The following is a 17,871-nucleotide window of genomic DNA, read 5'->3' on the forward strand; positions in this document are numbered from 1 at the left end:
CAGATGTTACAATTTTTTGAATCCCGAATTGCTTTCTGAATCAAAGGTAGGCCCATTTATTTTAATGGAAAGCTCTCAGAAAAAGCTTTAGGAGTTAATAATCAAGTTAATATAGCAATTCTAAAGCTCATTGATTTGTGCTTATTTTAATAAATCTTACTGTATGCATAATGTACAACTGAGGGGTATTATAATTTCAGCAAAGTCACTTGTCTTGGGTAGAAACCACAAAATGGGAATTGTAATTCATATGTAACAAATGATTTTGTAAAAAAATGCCAATGTTATGAGACTGCTTCTATTTCTGGGAAAGATCTTGGTACATTTAGAAACAATCTTTATCTGAATCAATCTTTGAACTGATGACAAAATTAAAATTGTATTTATTATCTGCCTAAATACACCTGATCTAATGAATTCTTTCTTAAAAAATAAATTGTGTGCTATTAGCATTATAGGAAAACAAGTAAGAGAGGTTTTAAAAATATTATATGAGCATTTGTAACTTTCTTAACGCTTGGGAGACAGATAGATTGTTCACGGCATTTATACATCCTTTACATAATCAAGGCTTCCACCGAAGTGAAAAATAACTTTCTGTGCTTGACATTTGGATGAACATTTGGTAGAGGAAATTATACCTTTTCCTTAAGCCCCTCTAATACATATTTACAAACAAGTGCTTTGTAGATACACTTCCAAGTAATTTGCTTTCACATTTGCCTGCTGTGCATGGAGCTGAGACATGGTTGGGTTTGCAAGATGAAACAAATGAATGCTTATCAGTTTCCAAGCTAAGCCTTTAGTTAATGTCTTTCCATGATTTCCCAAACTCCTCCCCACCCCCAATTTCAGTTAAAGTTCAACCATTTGGGTTTTGAGTGCAGCACAGCGAGACTATGATTGATACCATCAAGGTACTGAAACTGTGCTTTGCCAGTGGGTCAGGCAGCTAGGCAAGAGGAAACAATGCCAACCCTATTATAATTTCCTTCCCTTATAGGTTCACTGGGAGCTGACAACACAATGTAGCAGAAAAGGCAGATTCTTGTGTTGTTTACTTTTAATGGAATTAGAGAGCCCATTAGAGCTTCTACTAAGGACCTCTCTCTATTGAGAGAACCTAGCCTAAGTGTCTCCCGGTGAAGTCTGATGTGTGGTAGCTCATTTGACCTTTAAAGACCATCTCTACTGGGTGGTTGGTTTTTATAACTCCTCCAGGGAAAATTTAGACTATGTATTATAGTATATCGCCAGTAAGCAGTTATTTCAGTGGATCTGGCGGGTCTGTCCCACTTAAATGGCCCTTGTAAATATTCACAATCCATCACGTCGGCTCTTAGTTGAGACTTGAGCTGATAAGGCCACATTTAATATTGCTTCCTGCCTGTCTGAGTGTATGTATGTCCACTGTGATTGACATGTGGTTAAATCACTGAGCCAACCATGAATCTCAATAGCTTAGGAAATATTCATCAGAACACTTTTCTCCTCTGGCTCCTGTAGTTCTAGGCAGGCTTTATGAGGGAGTGGAAAATAACCAGTCTGCGTTAAGACTCCTGTGATTATGGCCACCAGCAGGAAGATCTCTATGAAGCACATGGCCAAAACGATGAACAACTGCATAGCTCACCAGAGTGATCATTTGCTTTGCTGACATACAACTGCATTTTATACACTCTGGCCAAGATGTTTTTCAGGTGTTCCCTGAAAAGTATACTTTTTTTTTAACCTAAAGGTTAGTGTTTGATGAAGCTGTTGTTATCTTTAGAGCACCATCGTATGTTCTCTCTCAATCTTCCCTCTGACTTCTGTGATTGCAGGAACCATAACCAGTGCATCTATGCTAGTGCCTAGCACAGCTTCAGGAACTTGGTAGGCGCTTCAAAAATATTTGTTGCATAAATGACTGTTAAATAAAAATTCTCTGCCATTAGGGCTTCTCCAGGGACAGCAGACAGCATTTTCTGTCTGTGTGATTGTAGTGGGCAAAATACTTACACCATGGAAAGTCAGTAGGAGAATCGGACATAGCATTTTCTTTTTCTTTCTTTTTCTTTCTTTCTTTCTTTCTATCTTTTCTTTCTTTCTTTGTCTTTCTCCCCTCCCCTCCTCCTCCCTCCCTCCCTTTCTCTTTCTTTCTTTTTTCTTTCTTTCTTTCTTCCTCTTTCTTTCTTTCTTTTTCTTTCTTTCTCTTTCTTTCTTTCTCTCTCTTTTCTTCCTTCCTTTCTCTCTCTCTCTCTTTCTTTTTGACAGAGTTGCACTCTTGTTGCCCAGGCTGGAGTGCAATGGCACGATCTCGGCTCACTGCAAACTCCACCTCCCAGGTTCAAGAGATTCTCCTGCTTCAGCCTCCTGAGTAGCTGGGATTACAGGTGCCCACCACCATACCCAGCTAATTTTTGTATTTTTAGTAGAGATGGGGTTTCACCATGTTGGCCAGGCTGGTCTCGAACTCCTGACCTCCAGTGATCCACCCGCCTAAGCCTCTCAAAATGCTGGGATTACAGGTGTGAGCCACCACGCCCAGCCTGTGTGTTCTTTCTTAGTAGTCTTTGTCACTCATTTCCTGTGAATCACCTGACATTTGCATCTTTAGTCATTCTCTTTTTCTTTACTGTTCCTCAGTCCTTGTCAGACCCCTGCTCTAAGCCCAGTGAATGTGTGGGTTTGTATTTCACTAGTGTTCTCCATGCCCAGGGCTCTGTTTTGTCTTGCTGGGGCCTCTGTGCACACCTGCCTCTCTGTACACACAACACAGAGGACCACCCTGTGTTGGTCACTGCTGGATCACTCGTCCGTCTCCCTCTTGGACTGTCAGCTCCAGGAAGCAGGGGTTTGAGTTTCTTTTCTATCCCCTATATCTAATGTTGTGTTTGACCCATTGTGGGCTTGTGTGGATGTTTACAGACTGAATGAATGAATACGTGAATTAAAGAAATGAATGAAGGAAATGAATGTATTGGCAGTTAGATTATCTTTTCTTAAAAGCAACTTTTAATGGTATATATTTAAGACATACAGCATGATGTTATGGAATACATGTAGATACTTTATCCATCATCTCACATCCAACGTCTCACACAGTTACCCATTTCTTTTTGTTTTTGGTAAAAGCAGCTAAAATCTACTCATTTAGCATTGATTCCATATACAGTACCTTTTTTTTCTTTTTCCCCTGACTTCCCATCTACAGTACAATTTCATTACTGATGGTCCTCATGTTGTACCTTAGTTTGCTAGATGTGTTGGCATAATTAGATCGTTGTTGGGCACTTGTTTTCAGGCAGTGGCTGGAAGCGTGAGAGCCCAGGGGTCAGGGCATAGGGTTGCTGTAATCAGCCTGTCACTAAGCCCTGTCATCTGGCCTGATTGGTGTGGATGTGGTACCCCACTAAGACATTCCTCAGTGCCAGGTGAGGAGCTCAAAAATAAAATAAAAATGAGGTTTATAGAGATATAGCACTACAAATGAGATGCCTGGATTGCCAAAAGCCTACAGGCTTTGGGTTTGAAATGAACTAGATCAGGTCTAGTAGTTAAATCAAAAATTCAAAAGGCTTTTATTTTATTTATTTATTTTGAGATAGGATCTCGCTCTGTCACCCAGGTTGGGAGTGTAGTGGCGCAGTCTCAGCTCACTGCAGCTTCAACCTCCTGGGCTCAAGCAATCCTCCCATCTCAGCCTCCCAAGTAGCTGGGACTACAGGGATGCACCACCACATTCGGCTAATTTTTAAACTTTTTGTAGAGATGGGATGTTGCCCAGGCTGATCTCAAACTCCTGAGCTCAGGTGATCCCTCTGCCTCAGCCTTCCAAAGTGCTGGGATTACAGGCATGAGCCACCACGCCCGGCTGAAAAGCCTTTAACATGCAGTCCGTTTCTCATGGCTTTGCTTCCTTGAGGGCTGCTCTCCATAGTGTCGCTGTGGTGTGAGGGACTTCAGGTCCAAGGCTTAAAGGTGAATGGAAAACCCAGGGAATCAAATAAGACAAGCATTAAATAGTATTTCTAATGAAATAGTTTTCAGAATACATAATTTTACAATTTTAAAGCAATGAATAGTTTAACATTTTATTTTAAATAAAAAGAATACATGTGGCATCAAATGAAAATAGTACCAAGAGTATAATATAGTGTGCCTGGATCTCCCCAGAAACCACCTCTTAATCATCAGCGTAGTTACCATGTAAACCTGGGTGCTACACTGATACCTCAATTCCGTGATAAATCACTCTTAAATGGTATCAATGGACTGCCATCCACTATTTAAAATGAGGAGAAATTTAGCTCATTTACACTCCTCCCTCTCTTCTTACCAATATTTTATAATAAAATAAAATAATTATTTTTAATTCTTTTGTTGGTCAGCACTGTAATCTTAGTAATTTCCTGGAGTTTCCATTTTTTTGAATTCATGTGATTTCTCTTATATCTCTTGATGCGCTGTGCTGTAAGGTGAGGATGTTGATGCCTTCACTAATTCACTATATTTTCTCTCTCCTGTTTCAGATCTTACATTTAACAATCTTTTACTTTTTCACTAACCTGGAAGTATATTTGTATCTACATTTTGTCCTGCAGGGAGGGATCCTAAAGGGAAAATTGAAATCTGAAATTAAGTGACTTGTGTAAGGTTTCTTAGCTGGTTAATGTTACAGCTGGAGCTAAAACCTGGGGCATTTGACTCCCAATCTCGTAGGCTTTCTGCAGATAAACTCAGTGATTCGCTCATCTAATGTTTATTGAGTGCTTATTTTCCTCCAGGCACTAGGTACCAGTAATACAAAAATAATAAGTGGTCTCAAATTGCATGCTTCATAATCAAGGAACAAAGACAGACATGTAAACAAATAACTAGGTTTCAATGCAATAATGTGCAAAGGAAGGTGTTATCTGATTTTTTTTTTAATTCCACAGGCCAGAGATTAGAATAACTGATATAACTATTAGAAGTGGCAACTTTGATATGTTGAGGAAACAGTGTTTTACCCAGGCCACTTATGCAGGTTTAAAAAATAAGTAAGACTTGGCCAGGCACGGTGGCTCACGCCTGTCATCCCAGCACTTTGGGAGGCCGAGGCAGGCGGATCACGAGGTCAGGAGACTGAGACCATCCTGGCTAACACGGTGAAACCCTGTCTCTACTAAAAATACAAAAAATTAGCCAGACGTGGTGGCAGGCTCCTGTAGTCCCAGCTACTTGGGAGGCTTAGGCAGGAGAATGGCGTGAACCTGGGAGGTGGAGGTTGCAGTGAGCTGAGATCACGCCACTGCACTCCAGCCTGGGTGACAGAGTGAGACTCTGTCTCAAAAAAATAAAATAAAATAAAATAAAATAAGACTTTGCTGATATACTTCCAGGAAAGCAGTTTAAATGGTCTGTTTCAAGATTAAATATGAAAGCAGATTTTAAAAATAATGTATAATTATAAATTATACGTTTTATGCTCAGCATGTTTTTATGTGAAAAGAATATCAAAATATTCTTCGGTTGTCTTTATGGGGTTGTTTAGTATTTTGACTTAAAGTCTAAAGTTTATGCATTTATTGTACATTCTTTTTATGGTGACTTGTGAACTTTTTCTTTCTCTTTCCCTCAGATTTTCATCACCGTGAATTGCTTGAGCACAGATTTCTCCTCCCAAAAAGGGGTGAAAGGACTTCCTTTGATGATTCAGATTGACACATACAGTTATAACAATCGTAGCAATAAACCCATTCATAGAGCTTATTGCCAGATCAAGGTCTTCTGTGACAAAGTGAGTAAAGATGACAGTTTTTTATAAAGGTATCTTTTTTATTAGATATTACTTTTAATGGCATTTCTTCCTTGTCACCTTCACTTGTCTAGTGGTGTCAAAATATTCACTTTACTCATCACAATGGGAGTGGTAATCTTCTATTCTCAGTTCCTGTTAGATATCTAGGAAGTCTTCAGTCAACTATTTTTTTTTTTAAGTTTATCATTTTTATCACTAATTTAATGACTGACTGTTTCTTAGTCAGCTCGGGCTGCTATAACAAAAAAACATAGACTGGATGGCTTAAACAACTGAAATGTATTCCTCAAAGTTCTAGAGGCTGGAAAGTCCAAGGTCAAGGTGTCAGCTAATTTGGATCTTAGTGAGGGCTCGCTTTCTGGCTTGCAGACAGCTGCCTTCTCACTGTGTCCTCACATGGCATAGAGAGAGAGCACGTGCACAAGCTCTCTGGTGTCTCTTTTTCTAAGGACACAAATTCTATCATAAAGACTCTACCCTCATGACCTCATCTAAACCCAATTACCTCCCCAAAATTTCACCTACAAATACCATCACATTGGGAATTGGGAGTCCAACATATGAATTTTGGGGGTACACAAACTTTAGTCTGTAATACATTGTGCTATAAGTTTGATCCAATTAGATAGCTCAGATAACAGATTAATATTCTTTACTGGGCATAGACCCTGTCCCAGAGCATATCAGGGCATCCGTTATTATTTTGTGGGTTAAATGGGACCTCATCTAGGACTTTTTGGAATGGAAATAGCACTTATAAAATAAGTTCATTAGTACATATGCACTTAGTAAACATGTACTTTGAATCTCCCTGAATCCCACCCCAAAAGAGTTGAAAAATGTGAACAGCAAAACTTAAAACCCTATGATTAGGTGACAGAAGATCCTCACAAATTCCAAATATGAATGGGACCAAGCATCAACAATTTCAAAACCTGTGTGATATCAGCATTTGTGAGGGAAAGTAATGGGGCCACCTGATAGCCAAAGAACAGGAATCCTACAAAGTTTTCCAAAGTACTCACTGGAAAGTGAAGTGGGCTGTCTCAGGAGAGCATGTGAGACTCGGGTGGGAGGGTACAGATCTAGTGGATTCTAATTTGCCAGTGAGTGCAAGAGGACTGAGCATTGAAATGTTTTAGGCTCTATGAATTCTGAGAAGTCAGAAACAAAAGTTCCCTTCTAAGACAAAATCCTGCTTTGGAGAAAAAAAAAATTATCGGAGTAAAGTCTAAGCTGAGTTGAGAAAAAAAGGTGAAAAGGAAAGAGGTCAAAATAAAAATGAAGAGGAAGGTGGGACGGGATACAGAGTAGGCAGATCTCAGAAAATCTGACTATATTTGTATCACTCTGTGAACACACCAGATGGGCATCCTGGGAGCCATGAAGCTAGAAGAAATCCTGGCTCACTCATTTCACTTGAAAATGACCAACAGAAAAGAAAAAGCAGTTGAATCCCATACAATGTTTCATGAAAAAAGAGATTAAGATCAGACTGACTTCCCCATGAATAATGAATGCCTATCAAAAAGGCCCACAGAACAGGTGAAAACTGTAGCCTAACATTTCAAAATAAGCTAAATGAAATTAAGGAAATAATGGAAGTTATGAAGATCAATGTAAATCACAATTTGAAAAAATCAACTTGAGATGTGTAGAAAATAGAATGACTTGAAAAGAGATGAGATGGAACTCAAGGAATTTAGAAATAAAAGATTAAAATAGATTAGAATTAAAAACTATGCTAGAAGCAACACAAGAGTAAATAAATATAAAAGATAATGCTCTAAGAAAACAAGCTGGAAAACAATAACATTTTTAAAATCAGAGAAAATGAAAGAGGTGTGAGAGAAAATACAGATATAGAAGAAAGGTAAAGAAGATGTAATATAGGCCAGGTGCGTGGCTCACACCTGTAATTCCAGCACTTTGGGAGGCCAAGGTGGAAGGATCACATGAGTCCAGGAGTTCGAGACCAGCTTAGGCAACAAAGCGAGACCCCTGTCTCTACAAAAAAATGTAAAAATTAGCCAGGTTCAGTGATGCATGTCTGTAGTTCTAGGTACTCAGGAGGCTGAAGCAGGAGGATTTCTTGAGTCCAGGAGTTTGAGGTTACGGTGACCTATGCTCCAGCCTGGGTGACACAGCAAGACCCTATCTAAAAAAAATAAAATCCAATATACATATAATAGGAATCTTTGAGGAAAAAAAATTGGGGGGATGGAATACTAAAAATACATTGCTTTAAATATGCGTTTAAATACATATGCTCTAAGGAAAATTTTAAACAGAAAGCATATGTATTTAAACAGCCCACCACCCACTTGGGAAAATTGATCCAGTATAACCAATACAAAATAGTTAAGCTATTGGACTTTTTGAAAAAAGAAAATAATATTCTTTGGGCATCTAAGTAAATAAAATAAATATTAAATCACTTATAAGGAAAATTTGATTATCAAACTTTTCAACAGCAACACCTTGTCAGAAGACAATGATATTTAAGGTAATCAAGTAAAGAAAATGTGAGCCAAGGATTTTATATGCAGCCAAATTGACTTTGAAGTATAAAGACTGCAGGCAGAAACAAAATAAACAAACCCCCAAAATCCAGAGAATATTTCTTCTCGGGGACTCTAGTACTCAACAAACTTTAGACAAGCAACATTACTGTAAAGACATTGATAAAACGATGGGTGGTGAGCATTCAGGATCTGTTTACCTGTAGATCTAATTCTAAATGATGGTGGAGACAGTGTGACAGTATATTCTGACAAGGTATAGACATCGTACAATTATTTTAAAATTGGGAAGGATAGGAGGGGTATGTGAGAAATAAGTTGACTAACTGCTTACAGAGATTAACTGTAAGTGAAAGGATAGTACTTCATATTAGATGCTGGGAAGAGAGAGGAACAGGGAGCAGATATTAGTAGCCAGTTCACTATTGCCCAACACTCTTTTTTAAAATTATTTTTCCGTAAGTTATTGGGATACAGGTAGTATTTGGTTACATGAGTAAGCTCTTTAGTGGTGATTTGTGAGATTTTGGTGTGCCCATCACCCGAGCAGTACACACTGCATGATATTTGTAGTCTTTTATCCCTCAACCCCCTCCCACTTTTCCCCAGAAGTCCCCAAAGTCCATTGTATCATTCTTATGCCTTTGGGTCATCATAGCTTACCTCCCACATATCAGTGAGAACATATGATGTTTGATTTTCCATTCCTGAGTTACATCACTTACAGTAATAGTCTCCAATCTTATCCAGGTCACTGCAAATGCTGTTAATTCAGCCCATCACTCTTAAAGGTGCTGCAGTCAGTTGTATTAAAGGTGTATGTACTGTTAACATGTCTGAGAGTTCTGGTTTAGCAGTGGCAGGAGAAAGCAGAGATGGTAAGGAAAACAGAAAGAAAACGCATTAACAAGAACTGCACAGGGGTTAGGGACATGTGGCATAGCAGTAAATATCCCTAAAGTCTCAATGGCCTTTCAGGCCATGATGATTTCAGTTAATGCCAATCTTCTAGCCATCACAGCAGCACAGCAATCAATAGGACAGTTTCCATGACACTGGTAGGACAGTAGGACAGTACACAGTAGAACAGTTTAGGACAGTTCAGAGTACACAGTAGGACAGTTCACAGTAAGACAGTTCACGGTACCCAGTAGGACAGTACACAGTAGAACAGTTCACAGTGCACAGTAGGACAGTACACAGTAGGGCAGTTTACAGTACACAGTAGGACAGTTCACAGTAAGTTCACAGTACACAGTAGGACAGTTCACAGTAGAACAGTTCACAGTACACAGTAGGACAGTTTACAGTACACAGTAGGACAGTACATAGTAGAACAGTTCACAGTACACAGTAGGACAGAACACAGTAGAACAGTTCACAGTACACAGTAGGACAGTACACAGTAGAACAGTTCACAGTACACAGTATGACAGTACACAGTAGGACAGTACACAGTAGGACAGTTTACAGTACACAGTAGGACAGTTTACATTACACAGTAGGACAGAACACAGTAGGACAGTTTACAGTACACAGTAGGACAGTACACAGTAGAACAGTTCACAGTACACAGTAGGACAGAACACAGTAGAACAGTTCACAGTACACAGTAGGACAGTACACAGTAGAACAGTTCACAGTACACAGTATGACAGTACACAGTAGGACAGTACACAGTAGGACAGTTCACAGTACACAGTAGGACAGTTTACAGAACACAGTAGGACAGTTTACAATACACAGTAGGACAGTACACAGTAGAACAGTTCACAGTACACAGTATGACAGTACACAGTAGGACAGTACACAGTAGGACAGTTCACAGTACACAGTAGGACAGTTTACAGTACACAGTAGGACAGAACACAGTAGGACAGTTTACAGTACACAGTAGGACAGTACACAGTAGAACAGTTCACAGTACACAGTAGGACAGTACGCAGTAGGACAGTACACAGTACACAGTAGGACAGTACACAGTAGGACAGTTTACAGTACACAGTAGGACAGAACACAGTAGGACAGTTTACAGTACACAGTAGGACAGTACACAGTAGAACAGTTCACAGTACACAGTAGGACAGTACGCAGTAGGACAGTACACAGTACACAGTAGGACAGTTCACAGTAGGACAGTACACAGTAGGACAGTACACAGTAGGACAGTACACAGTACACAGTAGGACAGTACACAGTAGAACAGTTCACAGTACACAGTAGGACAGTACACAGTAGGACAGTACACAGTACACAGTAGGACAGTTCACAGTAGGACAGTACACAGTAGGACAGTACGCAGTAGGACAGATCACAGTACACAGTACACAGTAGGACAGTACACAGTAGAACAGTTCACAGTACACAGTAGGACAGTACACAGTAGAACAGTTCACAGTACACAGTAGGACAGTACACAGTAGGACAGTACACAGTAGGACAGTTCACAGTAGGACAGTGCACAGTAGGACAGTTCACAGTACACAGTACACAGTAGGACAGTACACAGTAGAACAGTTCACAGTATACAGTAGGACAGTACGCAGTAGGACAGTACACAGTACACAGTAGGACAGTTCACAGTAGGACAGTACACAGTAGGACAGTACACAGTAGGACAGTACACAGTACACAGTAGGACAGTACACAGTAGAACAGTTCACAGTACACAGTAGGACAGTACACAGTAGGACAGTACACAGTACACAGTAGGACAGTTCACAGTAGGACAGTACACAGTAGGACAGTACGCAGTAGGACAGATCACAGTACACAGTACACAGTAGGACAGTACACAGTAGAACAGTTCACAGTACACAGTAGGACAGTACACAGTAGAACAGTTCACAGTACACAGTAGGACAGTACACAGTAGGACAGTACACAGTAGGACAGTTCACAGTAGGACAGTGCACAGTAGGACAGTTCACAGTACACAGTACACAGTAGGACAGTACACAGTAGAACAGTTCACAGTATACAGTAGGACAGTACGCAGTAGGACAGTACACAGTACACAGTAGGACAGTTCACAGTAGGACAGTACACAGTAGGACAGTTCACAGTACACAGTAGGACAGTACATAGTAGGACAGTTTCCATGACACAGCAATCAGTAGGACAGTTTCCATGACACTGGTAGGACAGTAGGACAGTACACAGTGGAACAGTGTAGGGCAGTTCAGAGTACACAGTAGGACAGTTCACAGTAAGACAGTTCACAGTAGGACAGTACACAGTAGGACAGTTTACAGTACACAGTAGGACAGTACACAGTAGAACAGTGTAGGACAGTTCAGAGTACACAGTAGGACAGTTCACAGTACACAGTAGGACAGTACACAGTAGAACAGTTCACAGTACACAGTAGGACAGTACACAGGACAGTTTACAGTACACAGTAGGACAGTACACAGTAGGACAGTTCACAGTAGGACAGTACATAGTAGGACAGTTTCCATGACACAGCAATTAGTAGGACAGTTTCCAAGACAGTAGAGAAGTTTCCATGACACAGCAATTAGTAGGACAGTTTCCAAGACAGTAGAGAAGTTTCCATGACAATTTCCAGAGGCCTGTTAACTCAATAGACACAGTTGAATAGAAATGGTGAAATATCAAAGGTACAGACAGCATAAGCAATTTGCCCAGAGACACACAGTGAGAATGCAGAGTAGTTAGATGGAAATCTAGGCCTGATTTCAAACTCATTCTCCTGGAATTGATAAATAACTTTATACATAAAATACCGAAATGACAACTGGCAATTCAAAACCTCAACAAAGAGCCAAGGTAGGCTTTAGAAACAAAACCGAACCAAAAAAATCAGCTTATGTCTTTAATTCAGCATATTAAATATTAAGAAAACACTTTCAAATGATGTATAACAGATAATTTTTTAAAGCACAAATAAGGAAGCATTTAAATAATTTGAATTTCCTTACTTTATTTCAGATATTCCAGGGGAGATTGTAGAATCCCCCTCCATGAATCCCCTTCTTGGAAATAAAGAATAAAGTTAGAGATGAAGAGAAAGAGGGGGAAGAATTGAATAGAGGAACCTGGCAATCCATTCATATTCACTTTGGTAGTTGGAAATGAAAGTGAGAGACAGGGATTAAGGATTCTCCTGAAATTATTTTACATTATAGTGTTAATATAATAAATAATAAGAAAAACAAAGAATAAAAGCATGCAGAATATACAGAGGATGTTATATTGTTGTTCACCCATGTCCTAGAATGAGAGGGACTTTAAGACACTAAGAGGGCAGAGACAATTATTGATTGATTATACCTTTTGTTTGAAAATATTTTTATACATTTTCATTCAGTTATTTTAAACTATAAAAGGGAGAGGGCGAAAAAGAGGATTATATGGATTTTTCCAAAGCAGTTGTTTCCTGAAGTCATGTTAAGAGGGTAATCTGTGGCAAGGAGATAAATGGTTGGGAGAACCACTTATTTGTGTGAACATGTTTGTAAATATGCATAAAAACTGGGAAGGACTATGTCAACAAATACCTTGCCAATCAGAAAGTAGGTGGCATTTCCAATAGCTCCTATTTTACGTATCGGTCAGTAAATATCAGTGCTAAGTAAAAGAAAATGGTTGGAGAATGTTGGGTAAATGATAAGCATTTATTCCAAGTGAGCAGTGATGTCAAGAGGTTCTAGCAGGTAGTTACACATCCTGATATTAAGGGTTGGAGTCGGGGATGTCAGGAAAATCATAAGGAAGAAATCTCACGAGTCCTGCAGGGTGTATTCATCGTAATTACTGTCAATTTCTTTAACAAAGTAGACCTGAAATCTTTTGCTGTAATTTGTCATCATTTTTGAAGCTCTAATTTCAAAATCCAGGTAAAACTAATTCCTGGGAGATTAAAAAGAGATATTAAAGTTTAATTTTTAGGCTTTTCAAATGGGTGTGTAAATACAAATGCCCACTTTGACTTATCCTGTTAGGCAAAAGAGTTGAGGGCTATTCCATTTTAAAACCATACATTTTCTCATCACAGTCTATAGTTTTCAAGAGATGGAATTCTGTACTATTTACAGTTCTCCAGCTTGATTTCTAATTAATCAATCAATTAATTCTAATTAATCTCACACCTGTGAGACTGCAGCTGAAAATAAAGCGCTTCCCTAATCATTCTTGGTATTAAGATACTTCTATTGAGATGCATGCGTTACTACATTTTAAAAATTCAGGATCTGTTTATATAGCTACATACATAGATACCTATGTGCATATCTTTATGCTAACATTAAATTCTTTCACAATCTTTCGTGAAGGTTTTGTATTACTGCAAACAATAGCTACATATTGTGGAAATACAGAGAAATAAAGCCACATTCTTAAAATACATGTAGAGGAGCAACTTAAGTGTTAAATAAAAAACAAAGACAGCCATCACCTCTCAAGCGGTGGCAAAAATGATCACAATATTGGCAGGAATTTTTCAGATATATTTTCCAAATTTAACACTCTATAGTGAACATTTAGATGGAGGGAATTATTTTCAAATGACAAATTTAGTATCTGTAGCAAATTATTCTCCTCTGGAAGAACTAGACTTTTGCACTTTAATAACAGTAGAAAGAATATTTTCTAAAAGTCTGAGGTCACAAAGAATCATAGGAAGAGGTGGAATACTCGGAAGGTCTTGCTCAAGGAATGTTTTCTTTACTTTAATGGAATGTATCGAAGCTTCCCAGGGTCACTGTGAAGTCAAAAACTTTATTCTAGACATAAGAATTGTGGTTCTCTTGAGTGGATACTATCAAAACTGTTTTGTCATGCTGATAGCTGGGCATTCTGGGCAGGAAATTTCTTTTGTAGAAGGGCCACCATCTGCTGTATAGATACTCTATGTTTTATGTTAATTCTTTGGGTTTGGCATATGAAAGAATGCCTGAAAAATAAGCAAGTGATTTTGCTAAAATTCTACATTGAACATACAGGCTTACCTCGTTTTATTGTGCTTTGCTTTATTATGTTTCACAGAAAACAAATTTTTACAAATGGAAGGTTTGTGACAACCCTGTATTGATCAAGTCTGTCAGCTCCATTTTGCCAACAGCATGTGTTCTTGTCTCCGTGTCACATTTTGGTGATTCTCTCAACATTTCAAACATTTTCATTATTATTATATCTGTCATGTTAATTTGTGATCAATGATCATTGGTGTTACTATTGTAATTGTTTTGGGGCACCTCCAACTGCACCCATATAAGATGGTGAACTTAATTGATCAGTGTTGTGTGTGTTCTGATTGCTCCACCAACCAGCTGTTCCCTAGTCTCTCTCCCTCTCTTCCTTTGGTCTTCCTATTGCCTGAGACACAACCATATGAAACCAAGCCAATGAATAAACCTACAATGGCCCCTGAGTGTTCAAGTGAAAGGAACAATTGCATCTCTTTCACTTTAATCAGAAGCTAGAAATAATTAAGCTTAGGGAGGAAGGCATATCAAAAGCTGACACAGGCCAAGAGCTGGGCCTCTTTTATCGGTTAGCCAACGTGCGAATGCAAAGGAAGGTTCTTGAAGGAAATTAAAAGTGCTACTCCAGTGAACACACAAATGATAAGAAAGTGAAACTGCCCTACTGCTGTTGTGGAGAAAGTTTTAGTGGTCTGGATAGAAGATTAAACCAGCCACAACATTCCCTTAGGCCAAAGCCTAATCCAGAGCAAGGCCCTAACTCTTTTCAACTCTATGAAGGCTGAGAGAGATGAGGAAGCTGCAGAAGAAAAGTTTGAAGCTAGCAGAGATGACTTCGTAACATTCAAGCAAAGAAACCATCTCCATAACATAAATGTGCAAGATTAAACAGCAAGTGCTGATGTAGAAGCTGCAGCAAGTTATGCAGAAGATGTAACTAAGATCATTGATGAAGGTGGCTATACTAAACAACAGATTTTCATTGTAGAACAAACAGCCTTCTATTGGGAGATGTCACCTAGGACTTTCATAGCTAGAGAGAAGTCAATGCCTGGCTTTGAAGTCTCAAAGGAGAGGCTGACTTTCTTGTTAGGGGCTAATGCAGCTGCTCTCTTAAAGTTGAAGTCAGTGCTCATGTACCATTCCAAAAATCCTAGGATCCCTAAGAATCTTGCTATATCTAGTCTGCTTGTGCTCTGTAAACAAAACAACAAAGCCTGGATGACAGCTTATGTGTTTTTGGTGGGCTTCATTTTAAGCCCACTGTTGAGACCCACTGCTCCGGAAAAAATGATCCCTTTTAATTGACAATGTTCCCAGTCACCCAAGAGCTCTGATGGAGATGTACAAAAAGATTAATATTGTTTTCATGCCTGCTAACACAACAACATCCATTCTGCAGCCCATGGATTGAGGAATAATTCTGATTTTCTAGTCTTTTTATTTAAGAAATATGTTTTGTAAGGCTGTTGCTGGTGTACATAGTGATTCCACTGATGGTTCTGGGCAAAGTAAGTTGAAGGCCTTTTGGAAAGAATTCACCATTTTAGATGCCATTAAAAACATTCATGATTCATGGGAGGAGGTCAAAATATTAAAATTAACAGGAGTTTTGAAGAAGTTGATTCCAGCCCTCACGGATGACTTTGAGGTGTTCAGTGCTTCAGTAGAGGAAGTAACTGCAGATGTGATGGAAACAGCAAGACTAGAACTAGAAGTGGAGCCTAAAGATGTGATTGAATTGCTGCAATCTCATAAGAAAACTTGAACATATGAGGAGTTGCATCTTATGGATGTGCAAAGAAAGTGAGATAGAATCTACTACTGGTGAAGAGGCTGTGAACATTGTTGGAATGACAAAAAAGAATTTAGAATATTACATAAACTTAGTTGATAAAACAGCAGCAGTGCTTGGGAGGATTGATTCCGATTTTGAAAGAAGTCCTACTGTGGGTAAAGTGCTATCAAACAGCATCACGTGTTACAGAGAAATCTTTCTTGAAAGGAAGAGTTAATTGATGCATCAAACTTCATTTTTGCCTTATTGTAAGAAATTGTTACAGCCACCCCAACCTTCAGCAACCCTCACCCTGATCAGTCAGCAGCTATTAACATCAAGGTAAGACCATCTATTAGCAAAAAGATTACAACTTGCTAAAGCCTCAGTGTGTATTTTTTTTTTTTTTAGCAATGAAGTATTTTTAAGTTAAGGTATGTACATTTTTTAGACATAATGCTATTGCACACTTGATATAGTATAGTGCAAACATAACCTCTCTATGCACTGGGGAACAAAAAAAGTGCGGCTCTTTTTATTTCAATATTTGTTTTTTTATGGGGGTCTGGAACTGAACCCACAGTACCTCTGAGGTATGCTTGTATATAAATCTTGAAACAGATTAATTCTTGTCCCTTTCCTCATAAATAGTACAAAATAAAACATTTAACTCAGAAATCAAATTCCTTGACCCAACTTGGGGTGTTTCTGGGGGCAGCTATAATTTATACAGGTTAACAAATATCTAAATTTTATTTATATTAAATGTTATATTGTACAGAGTCCCTAGCACATAGAAAAATGCCTTACATGGACCCAAGAAAAAAATAGTTCCTATTACAGACTTTAGTATTTTGAAGAACCCCTTTGCTTATGTTTCACATCCAATTGAAGACTGTATCTGCGCATTTAACACTTCATTTTTTGAAAATATGTTTTCTAGCACAAAACTGTATAAAACCTTTATATATCATGAAGAGACTTCCCAAGCAGATAGTTTTATATTTTATGCCTCTTTTGCTGTGAATTTCCATGATCTGCAAGTGTCAATGACAATTCAAAACTTCATATGAAGCACTATAAAATCCCCCCCTTTGGTAATAAGATAATTATTCCATTTGGTAGTTTTTAAAATATAAAAATGCATAATTAAATGATCCGGTTAAAATATTCAGCTATTTCAATTCTATTATGTAAAGCTCTTAGAAATTCCCTGGCACAGAGTTAGCTATTATTACTCATTCTCCAAAAATTAGTTTAAAAGCCATAAGGCATCTCTTTTGTGAAGCCTTCATTGACCATAAATTCTCACTGTGTCATGGCGTCATGCTGGCCAGAATTGGGAATCTGCTTTTCTACAAAAGCCAATTTGATAAACAAAAAATATATCTCATTGTTTTGTAATAATTCAAACCATTTGTGTGTCTTTTTCTGTGAATTGCCTATTTCATGACTCTTGTCCATTTTTCTATTAGTATGTTAGCTGTTTTTAAAAATTTGAACCATTATTTATTTATATATTAAGGATTTGATATTTTATGTGATATTTTATTGCAAGTATTTTCACCAACTTGTCCTTTGTCTTTTAATTGATTTGTTTGCATACAGAAGGATTACATTTTTATATTGTTAAATCTATCTGTTTTGTATGTGATGATTTGGGCACAATTTCGGAAGGGTGAAAGGTTGCTGGCCATTCTGTGCATTACTGCTCCCTAAATATGCCACCACAATGGGCAAGAACTGTAAATGTGAATCTGAAACTTAGGGAAGGAGTTTAGGTTGGAGATGTTGATCAGAGTGTCACCTGCCTAGTGCCTTGTGAAAACAAAGATACAG

The 17,871-nt window shown here is 38.4% G+C and overlaps 1 protein-coding gene across 2 annotated transcripts in view; it reads left to right on the forward strand.

The window, feature by feature from the left end:
• Window positions 1-17,871, forward strand: part of GRHL2 (grainyhead like transcription factor 2) — a 184,497-nt gene that overhangs the window by 122,350 nt on the left and 44,276 nt on the right. For both annotated transcript variants that reach the window (XM_055116805.3, XM_008975192.6), the window contains exon 9: window positions 5,606-5,764. In XM_055116805.3, the coding sequence (XP_054972780.1) occupies window positions 5,606-5,764 (159 nt within the window). The remainder of the gene's footprint in view (window positions 1-5,605; window positions 5,765-17,871) is intronic.

This window comes from Pan paniscus, chromosome 7, assembly GCF_029289425.2.
Source record: "Pan paniscus chromosome 7, NHGRI_mPanPan1-v2.0_pri, whole genome shotgun sequence".
NCBI lineage: Eukaryota > Metazoa > Chordata > Mammalia > Primates > Hominidae > Pan > Pan paniscus.